Genomic DNA, 23,715 nt, shown 5'->3' on the forward strand with positions numbered 1-23,715 from the left:
GGAGTTCAGCATATGGCTGGTTTGAGGAAGGATGAGCATGGGCTCATGGACACATAGATCTTAGTCAAATTATCTTTCTCTGTTGAGCGTAATGGGTTCAGATCTTAGCAAAAGATACAAAGATGGCATCAAATGAACTCAGTGTGTCTGTTACAGTCTCCCCTGGTTTTCTCAAGTGGGAAAACATCAGTAAGTTGGCTGTTGTTGTCAGCCAATCTAGAGAAGCCTTAAACTGGGTCTTTCTAAGCCTTAATTCTGGAGAAGGCAATGGCAACCCAGTCAAGTACTCTTGCCTGGAAAATCCCATGGACAGAGAAGCCTGGTAGGTTGCAGTCCATGGGGTCACTAAGAGTCAGGCACGACTGAGCGACTTCACTTTCACTTTTCACTTTCATGCATTGGAGAAGGAAATGGCAACCCACTCCAGTGTTCTTGCCTGGAGAATCGCAGGGACAGAGGAGCCTAACGGGCTGCCGTCTATGGGGTCGCACAGAGTCGGACACGACTGAAGCGACTTAGCAGTAGCAAGCCTTAATTCCCCATGTCCTGCCCTTAAAATTCTACTGCAATTACTAACTGTTGGTGCAAGACTACCTTCAGAACCTGGGTCACTGAGTACAAAATCGGGTGGAGTTTCATACTCCACCACAGCACTGACTGTGGAACAAGGCTTATCTGTGGGCATGTGTGCTGGTTTATCTGCTCCATTATGGCAGATCTTACCTGACCCCCGCCCCCGCCTGCCACCCCAATCCCCCATCCTATACAAGCATCACATCTACCAAACCGAGGACTGTTAGGGCCCACTGAACTAATATACTACTTAGGTCCCTTTTATCTCTTAACTTTTAGGTTATAAACATAGGGACGTAGATTTTCCTGGGCTTCTCTTGACCAGCCTCTAGATTTTTGGTGTCTATGATTATTTAAGAGCAAACTGACTAAAACCTCCAGGAAACCCCTTCTGTGATTTTAATGCCTAGGATATGAATTATATATAAAGCCTGAATTGAAGTGAGCTTTGGGGAATAGATAGAATATGCTGGGAGGTGAAGATTGTGAAGTTACAAAGAGGATACAGATAGATGAGACTGGAAATCCCAATAAAAGAAAGGTTCCTTTAATTCTGGTTTGGCCCTGGTGGATTATGAATAGAGGCTAATGCAGCAGGAAGCAGTTTATTATTCAGCTGCCTCACTCCTGCCAGGTCCACCTTAGTGCCAGAGAACTTTCAAAAACCGTCAACTGCCAGCTGTGTCTAGATGAAGTGCTGGAGCTGGTCATGGGCTGTAAGGGTTCAGTAGATATGGTTGCAGGCATAAGAATCAGCCACAGAAACTCCCTAGTCTGCCCTTGGAATATTGAATGGTTATGTCTGGGCTACTTGGTGTGATGTTTGGACAGGCAGCATTGACATCACCAGGGAACTTGTTAGAAAGGCTGAGTCTTGGGCTCTACTTCAAATCTAATGAATCAAAATCTGCTGTTTAACAAGATCTCCAGGTGATTTGTAAAGTTGAAGAAGCACTACCTTTTCACTGTAGTCTGTAATATTTCACATGATGCAGATAAGAAGCATCAAATGTGGTCAATCACAGGACAGTGGGCCAGAGAAATCAATGTAAAGTTGATTTCTCAAAGTGGGTGGTTAAGTATTTCTTGTTTCTGCTAAGGCTTTTAACGCTCACATCTACCTCTTGTTTAGGTGTTCCGTGGGATATTACTAACATGTTCCATTTCAGATTATAATATGTGTTACTTCTGATTTAAAAAGTTGATATATTCACACAATCCTTTCATTTCAGCCTTTGTTTCTTCATTGATTTTGTGAATTTATACATGCACTGTTTCTATTTCCTGTTTAGTTTCAACATATATGATTATTGTATTTTCCAGTTACTCACATGGCTTCCTAATGCAATTAGTTGAGAATTAAGAAGAGAGAGAGAGGCAGAGATAGTACTTAAATGCTGGTACATAAAAACATTTGTCTTGTTTTTAGTTGTTATTTCTTTTGAATAAATTATATATTTCAGCTGATATTAATCATATTATTACAGTGAAATGAACACATCTTATTTTCTATGTTGAAATACAATGCATCTGTATTTACTCTGTCAGTTACCTTCAGCTATATTTGAACAAAGTTAAGTTTATTTACTTATTGTAACAATGAGATTGTAGGCCATGAGGAACTGTGGATCTCTTAGTAAGAGGATGTTGGGAAGGATGTCTTACGGGATTTAGTCTTGTGTTAGGTAATTCTGGGGAGGGTTTAAGAAAGTGAAGCTTTGCTCTGAACTTGATATTGGCTGAAAATGGGAGGAATCTGTGATAGAAAATTTTAATAATTCTTAACTATAAGGCAAGAAAAGAGGAGTGAGACTATAGTTGTGATTGATAAAGATATTAGCCAGGATATGAGGACAGTAATTTTTGTGCCCTTGCCTTTGTGTTCCACACAGTTACAGAATGGTCTTATTTTTGCCTTGGTCCATCTTGGTCACCAGGTGGACTTGTCTGATATTGGTGTTCTTAACTGTTGATGTCCAGTAGGCAAACACCACAGCCAAGCTGTGAGTGCCTGGCCAGCACTTGGATGCCAGAGGCTGCTTGTCTCTTCATCAACCATTAAACATTTATCAATTCCGTTTGTGAAATTCATTTTGCTTCAGAATTTGCTAGATTTGTTTTCCACATTTATTTCATACTCTGTATCAAATGATCCAAATGCATGCTCTCATAAAGATTTCTATATTACTTTTGGCTATAAAAACCTATATGGAAATTCTAACTTGCATGTTGAGTATTGAAATCATTTCAATAGTTGATGGCAAGAGTGGGACAGGGTATTTGGAATTTGGACTGTCCTAGGAAATCTGAGAAGTGCATCAAACATATTCTTCCCTACTTTTAGCCTATTGGCCCCAATGCTTCATTAGCACAGCATTTTGTGATCTCATTATTTGGAATTTTATTTTGTTTAAACCTCCTCTAAAATATGTTTAAGTAGGGTTGATTGATTTTGACTTCCTTGGCAAATCCAACTTTTCTTATAATACAAAAAGGAAATTATAAAGATCTGCTCTTTCACTATATGCCAAAATGTAAAATTATGTATAAATTCTGTATTATAAAAAAGTTGGCTACATTTTAGAAATACTTAAGTGCTTGTAACAATCATTTAGAAAAGTCAATCTCTCTGATGATGCAATAGAATTGGTCTTATGTTCTATTGGAAAGTGGCCAGTTGACTATGATTTCTATTACTATAGAGTGAGTTCTGGAAAAGCTCTCAGTACCTTTACCCCTCGATGAGTTGTGGATCTGCATGGATGTGTACATGCTTGTTGGAGTACTTCTTCACTGGAATAATATGATTTTGTATTTGCATAACAGTTTTATTTGTGTAACAGTTTTATTTGCGTTTGTATTTGCCTAAGAGATTCAAAGGGTTGTACATACACCATCATATCAATCTTCCAGAAGTCCCTGGAAGCAAAGGGAATTTTGTTCAGTTGCTCAATCATGTCCGACTCTTTGCAACCACATGGACTGCAGCACACTAGGCTTCCCTGTCCTTCACCATCTCCTAGAGCTCACTCAAACTCATGTCCACTGAGTTGGTGATGCCATCCAACCATCTTGTACTCTGTTGTCCCCTTCTCTTCCTGCCTTCAATCTTTCCCAGCATCAAGGTCTTTTCCAGTGAGTCAGCTCTTTGTATCAGGTGGCCAAAGTATTGGAGCTTCAGCTTCAGCATCAATCCTTCCAGTGAATATTCAGGACTGATTTCCTTTAGGACGGACTGGTGTGATCTCCTTGCAATCCAAGGGACTCTCAAGAGTCTTCTCCAACACCACAGTTCAAAAACATCAATTCTTCAGCACTCAGCCATCTTTATGGTCCAACATCACCATTTTCTTTTCATGTACTTTTCTTTCAATTTTTTGCATTTTATTGAAGTGTAGTTAATTTGCACTGTTGTTAGTTTCAAGTGTAGAGAAATTGATTCAGTTATACATACATATTCAGTTCTATATATGTAATATATATTCTTTTTCAGATTCTTTTCCACTATAGGTTACTATAAGATACTGAGGGTAGTTCCCTGTGCTATACAGTAGATCTTTGTTGTTTACCTATTTTATATATGGTAGTGTGTATCTGTTAATCCTAAACTCCCAATTTAATTAATAGAAAGAAAAGAAGCAAGAGAGAATAGAAGTACACCAAATGATTCTTGGGTCTTCATTTCACTTGTGTAAAAACGTCTAAGGAGAATCAGTTCAGTCGCTCAGTTATGTTCAACTCTTTGTGGACACATGTCTAAGGAGAATAGACCCGGACATATGCAGTATATTTTGAAGAGATCCTGCAACCCCATGGAAATAGCCTGACATCCTATTAACCCTATGGCACTGATGGTAGATATCACATGACCACACTGATTGGGTTGAATGGGAAGCCTGAATCAACTCCCAGCCCCTGCCTAGGGCAGAGAGTAAAATGACACCATGACCAATGCAATATGGTCATCGGAAGTGGGAGAGATAGAGATAGATACACAGACAGACAGACAGATAGATATCTTATCCTGCAGATGGAGTAGATGCATGATTTCTAAAGCCCATATATGGTTGGAGAAGGAGGATGGAAGCCAATGTTTTGTTTCTGGCTTGCTAATGCTCTCAGTGTTAAGCCTCCTTAATTTACTTGGTCATCCCCTTAAAAGACCATCATTTAGGACCAGGAGGGATTTGAAACCTTAATCAAATAAAGAAATGGCTTTTTTATATAACCCAAGATGACCTATTGTGTTTATTTGCATCCTTAGAAAATTCTCCTGCCTGTTCTTCCTCCAACATGTCCAGACAAACTGACTTTTCCTTTTAACTGTTCTGTAACTTATTACTAAGAGGACAGTTCCTTCTGGCCTAATTATTTCCCCTTGAGAAATAAACAATTATCTTTAGAGACTTCCCTTGACAGAACTGAGGATAGTCTACCTCAGTCTTCATTAGAATCCACTTTGGGAACTCCCTTTAGGAGTTTACTACTATTTTCAGTGTTTCGTTCTTTCAGTACATTATAGAGCTTTAGTAAATTGCTGGATGCAGTTAAGCTCTAAAAATTATTTAAAGACTTGAAAGCTGAAGCGATCAGCATGTTCGAGGCGTGGTATATTGGGTGGGAAGTTTGGGCCACAGGTGGTTTGCTCACAGTGGTTGAAGAGAGGCTGAACTCTATTTGCATCTTATTGTCTGCCTGTGAGGTGTTGATGAGTGTAAATCTGGCCCACCCAACTGGATTAAACCCTAGAGAAGAGAAAACATAGGAATAAATGGAGGTGTTGATGCTTTGTGATCAGGAAAATAAAATTTAAGTGTGGTGAGTGGTTTATAGATTTACAGTGGCCTCTTAGAGATTTACAGCCAGAGTCATTGGTTTGGCTTCATGAGAATTTTTCATGTAAGCAATATTTTCACAAATTTAAAGGCCAGCTAGAAAGGTATTTTATTTTTCTAAGAAATGTAAGAGAGCTTTATGTCCTTATTTAAATGGTACTCAGAACTCTGCATGTGGGTCTTATAAATGCTTTTCTCATCCAGCTACGTATTGCTGGCCTGTTGTATTTTCCCGTGTCTTCATATATATGTTTAGGGTTCTGTTTCCATGGCAGGATATGACCACACAAACATATGAAAGGTAATTGTATAGTAGAGGAAGAGATTTGTGTGCACGCATATGTATGCTCTAAAAATAAAGAATCTGTTCATTCATTCTCATGTATCCTTACTAAAAGCATAAACTACCCAACTGTTAAATTCATTGCTATTTGTTCATAGTAATGGAAATCTTGCAGATTAATTTCATTGAGTCTTCCTGTGTACAAGGCTCTGGAAGTACAACCTTGAAGTATGTAAAGAGTGTAACAAGCACAATTTCTGTCCTAATGAGGTCATGAGGCTTTTCATATACAAATTTATGTTTAAAAAGAAGTCTTTATATATATGCAATGGAATAGCACTCAGTCATAAAAAGAATGGAATAATGCCATTTGTGGCAACATAGATGAATCTGGAGATTATCATATTAAGTGAAGTAGATCAGACAGAGAAAGACAGATATATGATATCCTTGTATATGGACTATAAAAAATGATACAAATGAATTTATTTACAAAACATAAATAGACTCACAGAAATCAAAAAGTAACTAATGGTTACCAAAGGAGAAAGAAGGTGGGCCCATGCTAAATAGAATGAGAAATATGCAGAATCTGACCACTAACAAATGTCTTCACCCCAGTGAATCTCAATTTTAATATCTAGAAAATGGAGTTACTACCCCATTGACTATAACGTGGGTTAATGTCTACCTCACCTATTTCTCAAGGATATTAACAGAGTTAAACAAGCTGATACGTGAGAAAGTGCTGTCAAACTATAAAGTACTATGCAAACTGTAAAGTACTATCCAGACATCATGATGGTAACGTTTACTAAATAGAAAAACTAAACTGTAGTTTTTGTGCAAATTTCCTCAGTATGACTGTTCTTCTTTGGAAATGTCTCCTAAAATTGCCATCTGATTTCATTTATGTATGTACTCTTTGAAGCTATGTGATTTAGAGCTGGCACGCTTCATTGTAAATAAATAGCACTAAGCTCACATCACCCTAGGGACTCAGTTCAGAGCAAGAAGGACTAGAGGCCAGTCTTTTAGTGATGGCTTCAATCTTACTGACAAGACCAGTAGCCCACGGCCCAAGCTCTAGCACCTACATCAACTGTCCTCCTTCAGCCAGCATTAAAATATGTCATGAAGTCTTAAAATTAATCAAAATTAACATCTTCTCTTTTGTCTTACCTCTTCTTTTAAAAGCCACTTATGATGTTTTCTCAAGCCCTACAACATCAGATGAGCCTGAGATATCAGAGCCCCACACAGGTACACCCAGCCTCTCAATTTTTTTTTTTCGGATGCCAGGTATTCTGACAATTTTTGCAGAGTGAAAAAATACACTCTCTAGAGCTCCACAGGAGAAAGGTGGCAGTCTCTGTCAGGGAGATGAATTCTACCCGCTTCTCCCACTGAACGATAATGTCTCCACATCCTCCAGTAAATAAACTCTGCATATGTGGAACATGCAGAAAGATTAGCTTGCCTCTCAGGCACACTAAATAATAGTTTAGTGCTCTCGTGATCAGAATCATTCTGAAAAGGTTTTAGAATTCGGAGTTTTCCCTGGAGTAGTGGTTCTCCAGTAGGGGGTGATTTTGCTCTTTTCCCACTGAGGAAATATTCAGCCATGGCTACAGGTTTTTTTGGTTGTCACCAGTGGGGAAGGTGTTACTGACATTTAGTGGGTAGAGTCCACGGATGCTGCTAAACCCCTGCAATGTACAGGAAAATCCCCACAATACAGAATTATCCAACCCTAAAGGGCAATAGTGCAAGGTGATAAACCCTGCTCTAGAGCAATCATGTCACTCATTTGTCTACAGAAGTTCAGTTGGGTCTAACTTTGGCATTCACTTACTGCTCTACCTATAGTGAATTTAATTCAGTCTGATGGTTTCTTTTAGCAAGTATTTTATTATACACTTACTAAATTAGGTGCTACAGGAAATTCAAAGTAAATAACACTGGTCTCTGCCACACGAAGACATACGTCTGGTATTTTTTGGGGGTGTGTGTAGCCATATATGGGTACCATGATAAATACAGGCAAATAATTTTAAACAGCAGCAGAAATTTTTAAAAGATGAAACAATGTTATGAGCAGATTCAGCTAGCAATTAAAAAACAGAAGGAAGGAACCAGAAAAAACAGTTGAAAACAGTTGAATGTATGAAACACCATTTTATCATGGTTTCTAACGTTTGAAGTGTGTATGTTTTTAAACATGAGCTCATCTTCAACTCCTAATGAATCACTAGTTTTAAAATGTTGGTCAGCAATCTCTCAAGTGTTCTTGATATTTTCTCCCATTTGAGCATAATTTATTACTCAGGAATTTGTATTTTATTCCTGGGGCCTTCTACTGCTTTTATAAATGTTGACATTTATTCCAACAGCAACAAGCGACCTACTTCTGGACTCTGTCCCACCTAAAACTTCTAGAACTCTTGAACAGCCAAGGGCAACACTGGGTAATGTTTTTAACAGAAAAATTCTACTTTGTTTTCCGTCAAAAGAAAATCCATGTGAATGCCTTTCTTCCAAATGACCATTTCATTCCATCACATCTAATCATTTATTTCTTTCCTTTTTCTGAATATAATATATATTTTTCCCTACAATGCAGGCATCTTATGTTCCATTTGAGGCTCTCTCTCTCTCTCATTTTTGAACTGTAATGAATGATATTTTTTCCATCCTTTAAGGAATGAAAAGCTTTGAAAATTGCATGGACATCTTCATCATCATCCATCTCATATGTTTGTGGCCTGTATCACCTCTCTTCCGTGCGCTCAGTCTGCCTGGAGTCAGCTACTGAACGATTTCATCCTGACCTTTCCCCCACTTTAAACTGTCATTTCATCCAGTAGCTTTCCAAGACAACGTGCATTTTTCATCCTTCATTATGTCCATTTAGCATGTGCTTTGTATCACCACCTAAAAGCATGTTGAAGCTCTTAAAATACCTCATTTTAACTGGAATTACGTGGTGGGATGGGGTGTTTGTGTTTGCAGCTCCGAGTGAAACACCATTTATTTCTCAAAAACTGGAAATCTTTACCAGTCCTGAAATGCAGCCTACAACACCTGGTAATTAATGACCTCTGTATAGTTATGTACTTTGAAAGAACAGATGAAGAGACAAAAAACAGAAGTCACGCTGGCCTTCTCAGAATATTTTCAGTAGTAAACATTTCCCTTCATTCTCTACGATGAAACTCTTCAAAGAACTGGGTTATCTGTAATTCTTAGTTTTCTGATAATTCTTGAAGAATTTCCATAATCCTGGTATCTATTTTTTAATTGGGGTAAAATTAATATATAACATTATGTTAGTTTCAGGTGTATGATGTAACAGTTCTGTCTTTGCATATATTATTTTGAAGGATGACTCCCTTTCTATAGTTCTTTCCAATTTACAAACCAGAAAATAGCAGCAAAATTATAGATGATAATTATTTTAAAATATGTTCCCTTCAATTAGCATATTAGATACCACTTGATCAGACCACTTTTCTCAAAATAGTCTAAGGAGCACCAAGTGGGCTCTACAATCCTGGATATGATGAAGAAAGATGAGTAAAAGAGAGTAAAATACCTTTCAGTCTATAATAGAAAATTACTGAAATAATGAAGTTCTTTAACTCCTGGTGACATTAGTAGTGAGCTATAGAATTAAAGAGTTCTGAATGTTCCATTCTCTAAATCTCAAATATCTGTGCTTCTCCCATGCTGTTGGATAAATCATCTTTTGAGTAATTAACTGTACCTTGTGTACTTAAATCCTTCAAGGGTCCTCCCTTTCCAGTACACTTAACTGAAAAATGTATCTTCTCATATAGACATTTAATTTCTTTTGGCTCAGTCAGTTCTTATTGAACACCTGTGCTGGGCATTCTAGGGATACAAAGAAATAGAAAGCAGTTCTTCCCCTCAAGAAGTTTGTAAGTTTACAGTTACAATCTCATTGACCCCTGGGAAATATCATTTACCAAAGCTATATTAAATCTTCTTTCAGCTCCCCTGCAAACTACATCTGTCCCTTCTACACCTAAACGACGCCTCAGGCCCAAAACACCAAGAACCAAACCTGGTAAATAACTGTCTATTTAACCTTTCAGGATATTTAATTCCAAGTAGATAATGTCCATGTACTTATTACAAAGAGAAAAGATTCTGTAGATGAAAGATGCTCTATAAAATTTGGAATTAACTGAAGATGAATAATTAAAGTAAAAAAAAACAAAACAAAACATTTTCAGTAAGATTTTACTGAAAATTATGTGAATGATATTCTTTTTTTCTGGAAATAATCTTTTTAAATCAAAATAATACATAGAGGTTTTTTTTTAGGTACTTCAAGTCTTAGACTGAAAAAGAGGACTCTACTGCCCACCTTCTTCTACCCCTGAGACCCATTCTCCAATTCTTTAATATGTTTCTTTTGTATTTAACTCCACATTTCTAAGTAACAATGCTTATGCTGCTATTTCTTTTTATATCAGTTTTAGTGAATGATGTTTTTCACATGTGAATTTTGGTATAAACATAGAAACAATCATATATAGTGATTTATATGGTCACAATGATACATAAGGAGAAGGCAATGGCACCCCACTCCAGTACTCTTGCCTGGAAAATCCCATGGATGGAGGAGCCTGGTAGGCTGCAGTCCATGGGGTCGCTAAGAGTCGGACACGACTGAGTGACTTCACTTTCACTTTTCACTTTCGTGCATTGGAGAAGGAAACGGCAACCCACTCCAGTGTTCTTGCCTGGAGAATCCCAGGAACGGGGAAGCCTGGTGAGCTGCGATCTATGGGGTCGCACAGAGTCGGACACGACTGAAGCGACTTAGCAGCAGTAGCAGCAGCAATGATACATAATGTCATTTATTTTTCTGGCAGGCATCTATATTTAAGTGTTTATCAGGCTGACAGTTCCCATATTTGTTGCCTACTGTGTTTTCAGTTTTGCAGTAGGGCGATGGCTGAGATGCAGAGAATGTGACTCTGGCTATCCAATTGCTCATAATCTTAAAAAGATAATACATCATGAATGATGAGAGCAACATAAGATGATTTAACCTGCTTGTAAGACTGTCTTAGAGTAGAAGCTCAGAAAAGCAAAGTAAGAGTTGAGGATATAAACATCAGAATATGTGTCAGGTTTAGGCAGAGGAAAAGGAAAAGGGAACAGCATATACTATGGCACAGAGTTGGAGGTGGAGGTAATTTATCAATCTGGAGGTGCTAGTCTTCATTGTTAATGGGTACACCCAGACTCATGCTCAATAACCAGGCTTTGATTACTCCATTGCTTATTCCAGTTTTTTTATAGCCTATACTATTATGACTGAATTAAAAAAATTTTCCCCCCAACTTTTACTCACTGCATACTTTGTAAACACTGACTAAATATGACAGGATTTTAAAAGGGTCATTCAGTTCCTCTTTGGAGGATTTTTTAAAATTGTTTCTAGAATATGTTAATTTTTTTTTCCCCCCTTTCCATCACCAGAAAGAACCACAAGTCCTGGAACAATTACATCTAAAATTTCTAAAAGCCCTGAACCTAGACGGACAACAATGGGTAATGATATGTCCTTAGTAGATGTGTTAGTTCATTTCACCATGGAAAGTCCAGTATGCCAGCTTTTATGTAATGTCTCAATCACTGTTCTAACTGGATCATTTCAACAGCACTCAATATCTCATAGAGTACATTAGCTCCATGACTTTCATAGTTTTGGATAGCTGGCACTGTGGTTGGTGGATGTGAACTCAGCATTTGTACCTTGGAAAGCTGTAAAATCACTGATGCTTTTCCATCTTCTACACAATCATTGTTTTAATAGTTGTGTCTTATATACACTTCTCCATTTTGGGGGGTAAGGCCCTCAAGTTCAATTTCAAACTTCATTTAGAAAAACAGCTTTCTGTTATGGTGTTAGTAACATTTCTTTATGCCACAGATCACAACATTATACATATCAGTAAATATTACTTTTAAAACATTTCTTTTTTCGGGTGCTTAGAAACTTAGACGTGGCTGAGAAATGTGAAATAAAGTGCAAAATCATTACGCTAATTTTTATTTTTTAATCCTGGGTTAAAATCATTGTCATACTTTGTATAGTAATGATGACTGATGGCAATGCCTTTTTTCTTGAAATGCTTTTTCAAAAAGGTGAAAATGTATTAGTATATTTTCATTAAATACTGTTCTGTGAAATATTATTTTTTTAAGTTTATTTTCTAATGGAATATTTCCAAAATCATCCAAGATGATGGGTTTATAGCACTTGAAGTATAGGTTTTCCTTTTGTAGTTTCAGACACTGAAATGTCTAAATATTGATTTGATGATCATTTTGTTTCTTTATTTTTCCAGCTCCCAGTAAAACACAATTTATTTCTTTGAAACCTAAAGTCCCTCTCAGTCCAGAAGTGACAGACAGCAAACCTGGTAATTACCCTGAGCTTTGTTTTGATATTATTTCAAATGTAGGGTTGAAAAAATTTTTTATGCCACTCTTTGGAACAAAACCTTCGATTCACACTTTGGTATTTGATTCATCTTTCCATGGAAAGAGCAAAAATGTGATGAAATGATGTCATTAGAGCCAGCTCCTCTGATATTATCATAGCATCTCTTTGAGCTGTGTGGTGTTTGATTATGTACATGACCATCACAGAGAAAGCACAGAAAGAGAGTGGACGGAATGATTGAGAACTCCTTTGTCTAGGACTGTGAAATAGTTTCCAATACCAAAGTTGCTTGGAGTTCAGATCAGCCGCCTTTCAGCTGAGAAGTGGAGAAGCCTTTCCATCCCCTCAGAACTCTGCCTTGTTTGGGGCCTTCTCAGCTCTCAGGGTGCATGACTAGTAAGGGTTGTAGTCTCCTAATGTTCCACGACTTCTTTCTAAACTGGGGCTGATTTCTGAACACTGACTTTTGTTTACTTCTCAGGAGACATTAATTTGCTGAAGAAAAGTAGGTGTTTTGTTTTGTTTTGTTTTGTTTTCAGCAAGGGGTTATTCTATGTATATAATTAAAAACAGATAATTTCTTGCATAAGGATTGCAGGACATGTTAAATAATTAAATCTTTCTTTTTCTCTATCTATACAGAATCTATACAATAGTCTGAAATGTTGATTTATGAGAGTATAAGGGGAACTTTGTCACAACTCATTATTGTCATAAAAAATTTAATGCCTGAGCTTTGGGAAGAATATATTTCTCACTGTAATATGGATTTTTCATTAATGTGCATTTACAGAGTAGGATTATTAAAGCAAAAGATTGCTTAAGTGGGCATGATTTGTCTTTTTGCAAAGACACGGGTAAGGAAGGAAAATGGAACTGCTCAGAAAGAGAACTCTCATGACTCCTTTAAAAGTGGCAGAGAGATTTCCAGGTATTGTAGGCATCAGAATGAAAGAAATTAGGGATTAGGCAAAGGGAGTATGGTTGATGCCATGACCATGAGTGAGGTTTCTAAGTCCGAGAAATTGAATGAAGTACTCTCACTAAAAGAGGTTGTTAGGAAAAAGAAGCATAGCTAATAAACCCAAGAACTCTAGTGGTTTAACTCAAAGAACTCTGACAGCTGAGAGAAGGGTTTCCTGTACATTTATTTAAAAATTATGCCCAGAGGACTTTGGAATAAGGTAGTAACTGTTACATTTAGGCTGTATTTTGAATAGGGTCCTCTCACCAGGTAGACCGAGAAATATTACATTATGTTTGGGTCACCAGCTTTAAATATTTCTCTAATTATTTATGTTGTTACAAGATAAAATTTGAAAACATTGAAAAAATGTCTCCAAATGTTAATTATCATTTGCTCATGATAAGTTACATTATCAATGTTAGTGGTTTCTGGAAATAAAAGCATTTCTGAGAGGAAATTCATTAATTCAAATTAGGGTGGGAGAGTGTTCTTATCACTCTAACATATTTGAGCAAAAAGATTTCTTAATTTGACATTTCCTTTTAAAAATGTGAGAAATTATTTGGAAGTTAGCAGGTTTATATTGCTTTGATTTCTACCTTCTAATCACCTAAGAATATTCACTCTTTTTCCCTAACAGCAAGTATCATTACTTCATAATCTGTGCCTAAAGTTAAACCAGCTCAAGTTGACTTTGAGTGGCCTGAGGCAACACAGAGTAATGACTAGTTCTCCATAAACCATGGTTTGGGTGTTAGTATTTCTAAATGTATTCATTTTATGGCAACCAACATTATAGCTCTGTTAAAGATTTCTTTTGTAGCCAAGGTTCAGGAGAGCAAATAAGCCACCAAAAGCTTTTTGATTTGAGCCACTCCTTGACTTTCCCAGTCCTCTCCTCACATGCATATTTTTCCTTTTTCACTTTCCATGAAGGCTGCTTTTCCTTTGGCTTTCCCATGTGGTTAAGCTAATGAGTAAAAACCCACATTGGTTTTGGCTTGGAAGCCAAATCCAACGCTTTCTTAAAAATCTCAGCCATCTACTATGTCCCAGCTTGTCTGCCTCATCCAATAAGAATTCTTTCCTTCATAGTTAATCATTAAGATTGTAATGACATTTGGCTCTTCAAGCTTTTAAAGATCTGAAGAAAGGGAGAGACCTCCAATCATGGGTGTTTATTGTACTCAGTTCTGACATGGCGGATGGAACAGTAAATGGTACTCTAGCCACAAATCCATCAGTGACTTTTTGTTTGTTTCATGCTGAGCTGATTGGTGTGGTTATTTGTGTGTCACTCAGCTTTTTTATGGAACATTTTTTGTATCTTTATCCATAACACATTAAGGCTGAGATAGAGGAAATCTTATCAGAAGATAGATTTCTTAATAACCACTGACTATAATATTTTCTTATGCAGGTGAATTGGAAACTTAGTTGATAGGATGCCATACCTATTTGGCCTCGGTCTCAGGAACTGAAAAATGCTGATTTTTCTTTATAAAATTAAAACAGCAGCATTCTTTCATCTTTGTGAAATCTAAAGCTGTTAAAAGTAGCAAATCTTACTTTTTCATACTTTTAGAAGGCAACTTTGTGGAAATTAAAACATTAATTATAACATTGAAGTCTCAAGAGAATTTTTGGTGTTGCTATTTTCAGATGTGGATGTTTTGTGATATTTATCATATTTGATTACTGATATTAACTAATTATTTTCCCTTTTTCCTGTAGAATCTGAGGCATTCAACTGCCACTGCCCCCCTCCTCCCTGCACACACATACTTTTTACTTTGCTTAGTGTACTTCTGTCTGATACATTACTACAGCTTTGCCATTCATCTGTTATACTCTATTTCTGACAAGTTCATGAGAAATCAGAATTCTTTTTTTGGCCACAGACATTCTGATGAATGATGCTACATTTCAGTAACACCTTGTGCTATTACGCCTTGCTTTCAGATAAGTGAATATTCTCTATCCAAATTGTTTATTATTATATTTTCCTTTTTAGTCGCTAAAACATCACTACTTGCTTCTGCCAAACTTCCCATACCCTGTAGTCCAGAAATATCAGAGATAATTCCCGGTAAATGTAATTTAAGAAATATCTAAGTACACAGTGATTTTAAGTTCTGTTAAGTTGGTCAGTAGGGACTAGATTAATTAATTTCTTTCTGTAAGAATAAAAATGTCAAAGAATCTTTACTTTGTTTTCTACTTCAAAAATTGATTTCCTTTTTATTTTCTTCTTGAAAGAAATCAACTCTTTTTGTGCTATAGAATAGGAAAGCTGTTGGATCATCTTCTTAAAAAAAAAAAATAGTCTTTGTACCAAACTATATTCAGCATTTCAGTTCAGTTCAGTCGCTGGAACTGAACTGTGTTGTGTCTGACTCTTTGCGACTCCATGGACTGTGGCATGCCAGGCCTCCCTGTCCATCACCAATTCCTGGAGCTTACTCAAACTCATGTCCATTGAGTCAGTGATGCCATCCAACCGTCTCATCCTCTGTTATCCCCTTCTTCTCCCACCTTCAATCTTTCCCAGCATCAGGGTCTTTCCAAATGAGTCAGTTTTTTGCTTCAGGTGGCCGAAATATTGTAGTTTCAGCTTCAGCATCAGTCCTTCCAATGAATATTCAGGACTGATTTTCTTTAGGATGGACTGGTTGGATCTCCTTGCAGTCCCAGGAACTCTCGTCTTCTCCAACACCACAGTTCAAAAGTATCATTTCTTCATCGCTCAGCTTTCTTTATATTCAGCATTTACTTACTGCCAATGTGAATGGCCTTGGAGAGTTTATCTGTCAGAATATTTAGATAATATTTTTAATGAATTTATTCAGCATTTCATGAAATGTGGAGACTACTTTCTAACTTCTGCTGATTTGCTAATTTAAATGGAATAAGTTTCATGTGTAAATCAATTTGTTCACCAGCAATAAGTAGTAGTAGATATAATGAATACCATATGAACACCTGTGGCCCTTTTTAGATTGTAAGTTCAATTCCTGTTTTGTGTGTGTGTGTGTGTGTGTGTGTGTACCAATATCAGCTCCAGTCAGGCTGAAAATGATCCAAAACTAACAGAGCTCAGACATGGTTACAGGTCTGATGGATCTGTTGCCATTTCCCATCTGACTGTCCTGAAGAAAATAAAACAGCAGGTGAATGACCTCTGAAAGGCTACACTGACCTCCTTTTAAAGTAATATTTCCTCAGGCACTAGGAGCTGTAGTGGGGAAAATAGCTAAAGATCAACAAGAAAAATTAGAATTCTCAATTCTTTCTGCTGTTGTAGTTTGTATAGAGGCTGTGGGGTGATGGAGTTTTATTTTGTACGCCAATAGAACCTGATGGCTTTCCACTGAGAGGACACTTGTTATGGTAAAGGACCTTTCATTTCTACCTTAGATGGTGCTGTCAGCATCTCCCTAGATAATACTTGCTTTTATTGCAGCCCCAGAACCTGAGATTTTCCCACCATCACAGCCACCAATAGGTAATGAAGTTTCCTCTAGTGAGTGAAAAAAGAATTCACTTACTTTCACTTACTATGTCCAAGTTCGTCCTTAGCTTTGGATTTTTTAAAAAAATTATTTCTTGATTGTCCTTCAGATCTTGCTTTCAGCTGTTTCTGCCAGAAGATAAGCTCTCTGCTGCCTTGACTAAGTGGAAGCTCTGAGACAGTCATACTGATTTTGATTTGCCACATTCCTTTTTGTTCCTTCTTATATCTGTGTCCTGAGCTTGTTTTAACCTCATTATTCCCCACAGAGGACCATGGCTTCCCCAGGACATATTTATGCTTTCATTTTTAGAGTTTTGTTTTGTTTTGTTTTCTTTCAAAACCCTAACATTTGTAGATTTTCTTTAAAAGCATTATGGTCTTTTCAGCTCTCAATATCCTGATATTTCACTAGGAAATTTATTAAGTAAGAGAAAAAGAAAAACTCACCCTCAATCTTTATAGCTTTTTTTCTTCAAGAGAGCAAAACTGTTCTGCTGGTGCCTTCTTACCGAATTACCCACATTTTCCTTCATAATATGAGCTGTTGGTTACTTTATTGCATTCACATCTTCCAAATGAGAGTCATGCTTTTTTTTTTTTCCACTTTCTCTTTCCAAACTTAAATGACCAGCTGCATTTTTGTTCATTTTGTCTAAAAACATAATAATCTATTTACATAGAAAAGCAATTTCTTACATGAATAAAAGTTTCACCATTTATGTTTGCTCAACTTAGTACTTAAAAATTAAGCATTTTTCATATTTTAATAAAGTTCATCATTTTTCCTTGAATTTTGATTCCTTCTTGGTCATTTTTCATGCAGTCTTAGAACCTGGAATGCTAGAAACTAAATCTTCAACAACATTAGGTAATGCAGTAAGTGACCTACCTTTGTTTCCTCTCTTCCTGACTGCTGGCATCTTTATTAAGCAGGCTCACAGTAATGGATTTGTTCATTAATGTTCATTTGTGTGTGACAGTTCCCTATTCTTTGGGAAGGAAATTTTAATTCTTGTAGTTCAAAAACTGTATCTTGTTCTTAAAAACTTGCCTAACTTGAAATAATTTTGAATTCAAATCCATTTTACACATGTTACTGATTTGCAGATTTTTAAGTGCTAAGTGAAAAATTTTGTTTTGAATCTTAGGCCAAATAAATTTTAGTTTTTATCCCTAGCAGCTTCCATTAATAAAAGTAACTTTTCTCATATTCCTGTTGAACATAGTATATCTTCAAAAATTTTACGAGACTGTCTTCTCCAAGCTGTATAAAGTTCTTAGTTTTTCAAGTCAAAAGAGAAAAATAGAGAGCTCCCTTGAAGAGTTATTTATTAATATTTGGCAAAAAAAAAAAAAAAAAGAAATCCCACAACTCCATTTTTCAAGAGCTCATTCAACTGGATGAATAATGAAAAACAGAAGGATACATGTCTGCAATAAATCAGAGGGCTTAAATATGCTTCTAAGATGCACATAGTATTGATGGTCAGTTTGTAGGGTCACTGTTCATATATTAACCAGCTGATTTTCTTTCTTCAGCTCCACCAAAGACCAAACGGCCAGGTCGTCGTCCCCGCCCTAAAACCACACCTAGTCCAGATGTGCCCAAGTCCAAACCTGGTAAATGTGCCATTCAGGGTTCCAGTTAACACAAAAAATGGAATATGGTGGTTTCTGACATAGTAGCTGCTGCTGCTGCTGCTGCTGCTAAGTCGCTTCAGTCGTGTCCGACTCTGTGCGACCCCATAGACGGCAGCCCACCAGGCTCCCCCGTCTCTGGGATTCTCTAGGCAAGAACACTGGAGTGGGTTGCCATTTCCTTCTCCAATGCGTGAAAGTGAAAAGGGAAAGTGAAGTTGCTCAGTTGTGTCCGACTCTTAGTGACCCCATGGACTGCATCGCACCAGGCTCCTCCATCCATGGGATTTTCCAGGCAAGAGTACGGGAGTGGGGTGCCATTGACAAAGTAGCTACCTATACCTAAATGGAGAAGGGAATGGCAGCCCATCCCAGTATTCTTGCCTGGAAAATTCCATGGACAGAGGAGCCTGGCAGGCTATATAGTCCATGGAATATAGTCCAGGCTATGAAGTCCATGGGGTCGCAAGTCAGATATGACTGAGCAACTGTCATTCACTCACCACCTAAATAGCTGGGCTGCAGGAATCAGTGTAGTTTATATTTAAGCATCTGTGCTTTCTACATTCACATTTTATGAATACATTTATATTTTTATTTGTAGTTATTGAGTATACAGAGCAATAAGTTGGGCTTCTAAGTGGATCATTAAAGTAGGGCATCAGAAAAATATTGTACGAGATGTATATTCACAGCGGATGAGGTGTGGGAAAGCAGTAGGGAGAAGAGAGGCAAATGGGAGAAATAGAAAGGAAAATTACACTTAGAAAAAGTACACAGTTTAAGTAAAGATGGAAGAGTCATGTTTCCTTCTCAAGATGCCGCTTCTTAACATAATGAGTATTTTCGGTTTTTTGCCTCTGTAGCTCTGGAACCTGCAACGGTACCACCGGAACCCTTGGTGCCCACGATCGGTAATTTTGCTCTCCCCCAATTCCTTTCCCGGGTTGTTGCTTTTCTTTTCCTGCTCTCCACCCAGGCATGACTGAAGTTCTACACTGTGTCACAGTTTTGCTCCATGCGTTCCCTCCCCTTTCCTATTTGGGTCTGAAGAGCCTGAAGATAGGAGACTTCTAAAAGAATTCTGTGTGCTTTTTCAGGGAAGGTCTGTGGTTTTGGTCACAACTTCCTGGTTTCCCACAAACCCTCTGTCCTTCCATCATGTGTCCTTGAGTTGAGAAAACCATCTGCTCTTTCTCAGGGACTTCTGTGCTCATCCTGGACTTGACAAGTGGCAATGTTTTATTCCAGTGTTGTGATTACCATTTCATTGCTTTATTCATTCAACTTGTAAGACTTTATCCCTTTCAGAAAGCTGCATGAAAAAAAATGGCTTCTTCAGCTTTTCTATTTCTTTGAAGAATTTCTTTAGTATGTTTTGGTAACCAAAGACACATGCATTTTTCTTGGTCTCGGGTCCAAGATAAAAGAGTATAGTCTTTATAACTTGAGAATATTAGAAGTCTCAAGTTGATTGTACTGTTTTCAGTCCTAATGTTGTTTGATTATAATTATTATAATTTCTCAGCATTCACAATAAATTTGTCACTGACTTACTTTAGAAAATTCCAGAAGTAACCATGTAACACTGTGTATAATTTCAAGTATTTATGGATTATTTTCCTGGTTTCCTACTAAGCAAGTTTCAAATTTCTACCTTACTGTTTTTATACTGAAAAAAAAAAAAAACCTATCAATTAAGAAACATAACTATTATACTTGTCATTTTAAAAATTACTCATACAAAAAAAGTAATTGTAGTTCTCCTTACTTTTGCTGAAAGACATATTTTGAACATTTCCTGAAGACTTTTTGGTTTCAGAAGAATTAGTAAGAATGGACACATTTCTCACCCTTTCCACCCCAGGAATTAATTTTGTTGTATAGTCACTAAATTTATATAATCTCTTTGCTCGAGCATGTGTCCTTAATTATGACACTTACAGCCATAACCATTATGCTAATTTTTAATACCTTTCTCTTAAGCATCGAAATGACCCCAAAGGCCTAAAACTACACGTAGACCAGATGTACCAGCCTGGGTAATCCCTACTTTCAGTACTAGGAAAGCAGTGTGTAAGTAACACTGATCACATTCACAGCTCTGCCATGACTCTAATTATAGCCCTTTTCTCTTCAGATTCAAAACCAGCAAAGCAATTACTTTCTAAACCCACAGCAAAACCAGATACGCCACCACCTACATCCGGTAAACATAATTTCCAATGCTTTGACTTAAGATGCTTTCTATTTGGGGATGTTGCTGAGAATGCTTACAATTTGTCATGTTGTAAAGCATAGAAACCTAAATACAATGATTTCTTTGTTCATTCTTCTCAAAGTAGCCACACTGATGTGGCTACTTTGTTCATTTCATATGTTAAATGAACAGCTCAGTGTTTGGGAAATTAGTAAATTTTATAACAGATTGTCTGGGCTTCCCCAGTGGCTCAGTGGTAAAGAATCCACTTGCCAAGCAAGAGACTTGGGTTCAATCCCTGGGTTGGGAAGATCCCCTGGAAAAGGAAATGCCAACCCACTCCAGTATTCTTGCCTGGGAAATCCTCTGGACAGAGGAGCCTGGCAGGCTACAGTCTATGAGGTTGCAAAAGAATAGGACTCTATGACTTAGTGACTAAACAACAGACAAAATTTTACATCTGATTATCTAACAGATTCCATTTTTCTTAAAGCATTTTCAGGCTTTCTCAGTTTGTGTTTGTAACGAAAGCTTGTTTTTCTTTATGTGGAACATTTTCAGAGCCATTTCAGCAGCAACCACTAGGGAGGCTGATCTTGTGTTCCTCCTTTACAGTCACATGGAGACTGACTTTCTCTAAAATACCTTACATTTTAAACGGTACCTGTTAATTGATTTTCTACCAAATAAAAAGATACTATGTAACAGTTCTGAAAATTCAATTGTTTTTCAATTGAAGTTTTCCCCTAAGATTCCAGTTAGTACAAAATTCTAACTTACTAAGAGAACATCTCTCATAATAAATAAGTCCATCAAGAAGGCAACTTATATCAACTTAGAATAAACCAGATTCTGTATCCTATGAGTTAAGCATCAGTGAGAACCTAAAAGTCTAGCCTTCCTTGCTTTTGTTACTTATCTGTTTATTTTTTTATGGTGCAGTTTTTGAGCCTGTTACATCTGAGACCGAAGCACCATCCACAAGCATAGGTAATGATGGATGTCTTCCCTTTTGGTCATTGTTTCTCTGAACTCACCCCTCTCATCTCTGTCACTGTCTGTAATGTCCTGTGTAAACAGTGGTCATTCATCCACATTTTCATTCATTCCCTAAAATTGTTTGCTATTTTCAACAGGAACCTTTTTCATATCATTAGGCATTCTTACATCTGCAGCTCAGCTTGTTACTCCTGAATGTGAATTGTGCTTTGATCACCTTCAGAGATAGATTTCTTGCAGCACTTGATGTTGGCAAGAGTCACAGATGCTCTCTCTGTGCATCCTTCAAACCAGGACGTTGTTGAAATCTCTGCTTTTATATGTGTATAATTTATGATGTGGGAGAGAAGCAATGAAAAAGCTGATTGGGGCTTGAAAAAGAATACGTAATCATCTCTTTCTTGCAGAAGTCCTTTCTTTTGTGATTTCATACTGTTCCATTGTAACTGGACCTTTCTCTTGATAAATTCATCTTGTGGTGTTAAATTCCAAACAAAACAGGAATTTTCCTTTTTTGTTTGAGGGCACTCAGCTTTGAATATTGTTTTGCCTTGTAGTCCTCCCTTTCATTCACTTCTGGATACCATGTTTTCCATTAGTTCAGAAAATGTTTTCAGATGTGGCTTAAGATTACTCTATGCTGTGTTACAGAGAATTGGTGATAAGACATTTTTGATTTTACATTTAATTTTCTGGACTTAATTTAAAATAGAGACACTAATTTAAAACCAAGGAGTCATAAATCTAAATTTTATTTTGATGCATAATTCAATCATTACAGAATACTATAGAATTATAGGAATCCTATTTATTCAGACAAAAAGTTATTACTTTCCAGAATTTTTTATTAATCATCTCTGTTCCTCACTTGAATAGTTATCTCCCAAGTATCCATTTGAAATAAAAGGATAAATAAGGACAAGTTGCAGGAAGAGTATCACCTTTATTGTGGAGAAAAGGCATAAGCTTATCTTTTGCCTATGTGTCACAGATATCCAATAAACAGACTGATTAAGAACATTTTAAATTCTCACTGCTGCCACTGTTTCTCAAAAAAAATTTAGTAATGGTGGTGAAAACTGTCAAATACTAACACAAGTTTTCATAATGATTTTTAAGAGTGATTTAAAAATACATAATTTAATTTAAAAATTTAAAATAAGTAATTTAAAAATTTTGTATCGGACAAAAGAGTTTTTGGAGCCAAGTTTCCAGTATAACTGTAATCATATAATTAAACCCCCCACGAAAAAACACTTTTCATTGGCCTCATAGAGAAGCAAAGTGTAAAGGGTTACAGCTATTTGAGAGATAAATGGGTACCAGAGTTCAGCTAGTTATTACAGAAAAAGTGCTGTTTTTCATAAATTATTTTTAAACATTATAGGATTAAAAGGATTCATTTTCAAGATAATTTTCTTTCTTTTCCCACATTTCTTAAATCTCCATTGTTTATTGAATTGCTTTTGGTCAGTTCCTGCCACAGACATTGAACCTGTAACTCTGAGAACTGAGGCTCCTCGGACAACATTAGGTAATGACCTTTTGTATCTTTTAAGCAAGAACATTTTCTGCTCATTGTCCACTCTATTCCATTATCATCTTGGTCAAAGGGTTTTCTCTTTTACAAGATTCTTTCATCATCCTTTTTTGTCACTCAACTATATTCTTCATTTTGAATGTATTGAAGATGTTTAAAATAGGTCACTTGGTTAGAATATAAGTCTGTATGAAGCTATCATCCATATTATCCAGCTTTCCTAAAACTTTACAGAGCCTGTGGTTCTGCTGGATTCCAGATAAAGTTAGGAGTCTCTTCCCTATAAACAGGGCTTCCCAGGTGGCTCAGTGGTAAAGAATTTGCTTGCCAGTGCAGCAGATGCAGGATACACAGGTTCAATCCCTGAGTCGGGAAGATCCCCTGGAGAAGGAAATGGCACCCACTCCAGTATTCTTGCCTGGACAGAGGAGCCTGGCAGGCTTCAGTCCATGGTGTCACAAAGAGTCGAACATGACTGAGCATGCATGCCTTATAAACATCAGATGTAATTCTATGGCCAGCAACGGAAAGTTGTTTTAAGATATGGTATATATGCCTAAACCAAGTAATTTCTAAGTATAATCCAAATTGATTTCTAAACCAACTAATTTCTAAATATAACACAAAGCAGGAGAGTCTGGGCCCCTCTGTAATGTGATATAGAAAGTTATACTTCTGA

At 36.9% G+C, this 23,715-nt stretch overlaps 1 protein-coding gene across 50 annotated transcripts in view; it reads left to right on the forward strand.

Moving 5' to 3' along the window:
- ABI3BP (ABI family member 3 binding protein) overlaps positions 1 to 23,715 on the forward strand; it is a 300,988-nt gene that overhangs the window by 151,245 nt on the left and 126,028 nt on the right. For 35 of the 50 annotated variants that reach the window (XM_086409787.1, XM_086409340.1, XM_086409524.1 and 32 more), the window contains 12 exons: positions 6,889 to 6,954; positions 8,085 to 8,159; positions 8,704 to 8,778; positions 9,707 to 9,781; positions 11,209 to 11,280; positions 12,081 to 12,155; positions 17,483 to 17,527; positions 18,199 to 18,279; positions 19,164 to 19,211; positions 20,438 to 20,506; positions 21,440 to 21,487; positions 22,971 to 23,030. In XM_086409787.1, coding sequence (XP_086265913.1) covers positions 6,889 to 6,954; positions 8,085 to 8,159; positions 8,704 to 8,778; positions 9,707 to 9,781; positions 11,209 to 11,280; positions 12,081 to 12,155; positions 17,483 to 17,527; positions 18,199 to 18,279; positions 19,164 to 19,211; positions 20,438 to 20,506; positions 21,440 to 21,487; positions 22,971 to 23,030 — 789 coding nt within the window. The remainder of the gene's footprint in view (positions 1 to 6,888; positions 6,955 to 8,084; positions 8,160 to 8,703; positions 8,779 to 9,706; positions 9,782 to 11,208; positions 11,281 to 12,080; positions 12,156 to 17,482; positions 17,528 to 18,198; positions 18,280 to 19,163; positions 19,212 to 20,437; positions 20,507 to 21,439; positions 21,488 to 22,970; positions 23,031 to 23,715) is intronic. The other 15 variants (XM_086409385.1, XM_086409423.1, XM_086409432.1 and 12 more) reach the window with 7 other exon arrangements.

This window comes from Bos grunniens, chromosome 1 (assembly GCF_055505025.1).
Source record: "Bos grunniens cultivar Pamir isolate PY7600 chromosome 1, Bosgru_T2T1.0, whole genome shotgun sequence".
Classification (NCBI taxonomy): domain Eukaryota; kingdom Metazoa; phylum Chordata; class Mammalia; order Artiodactyla; family Bovidae; genus Bos; species Bos grunniens.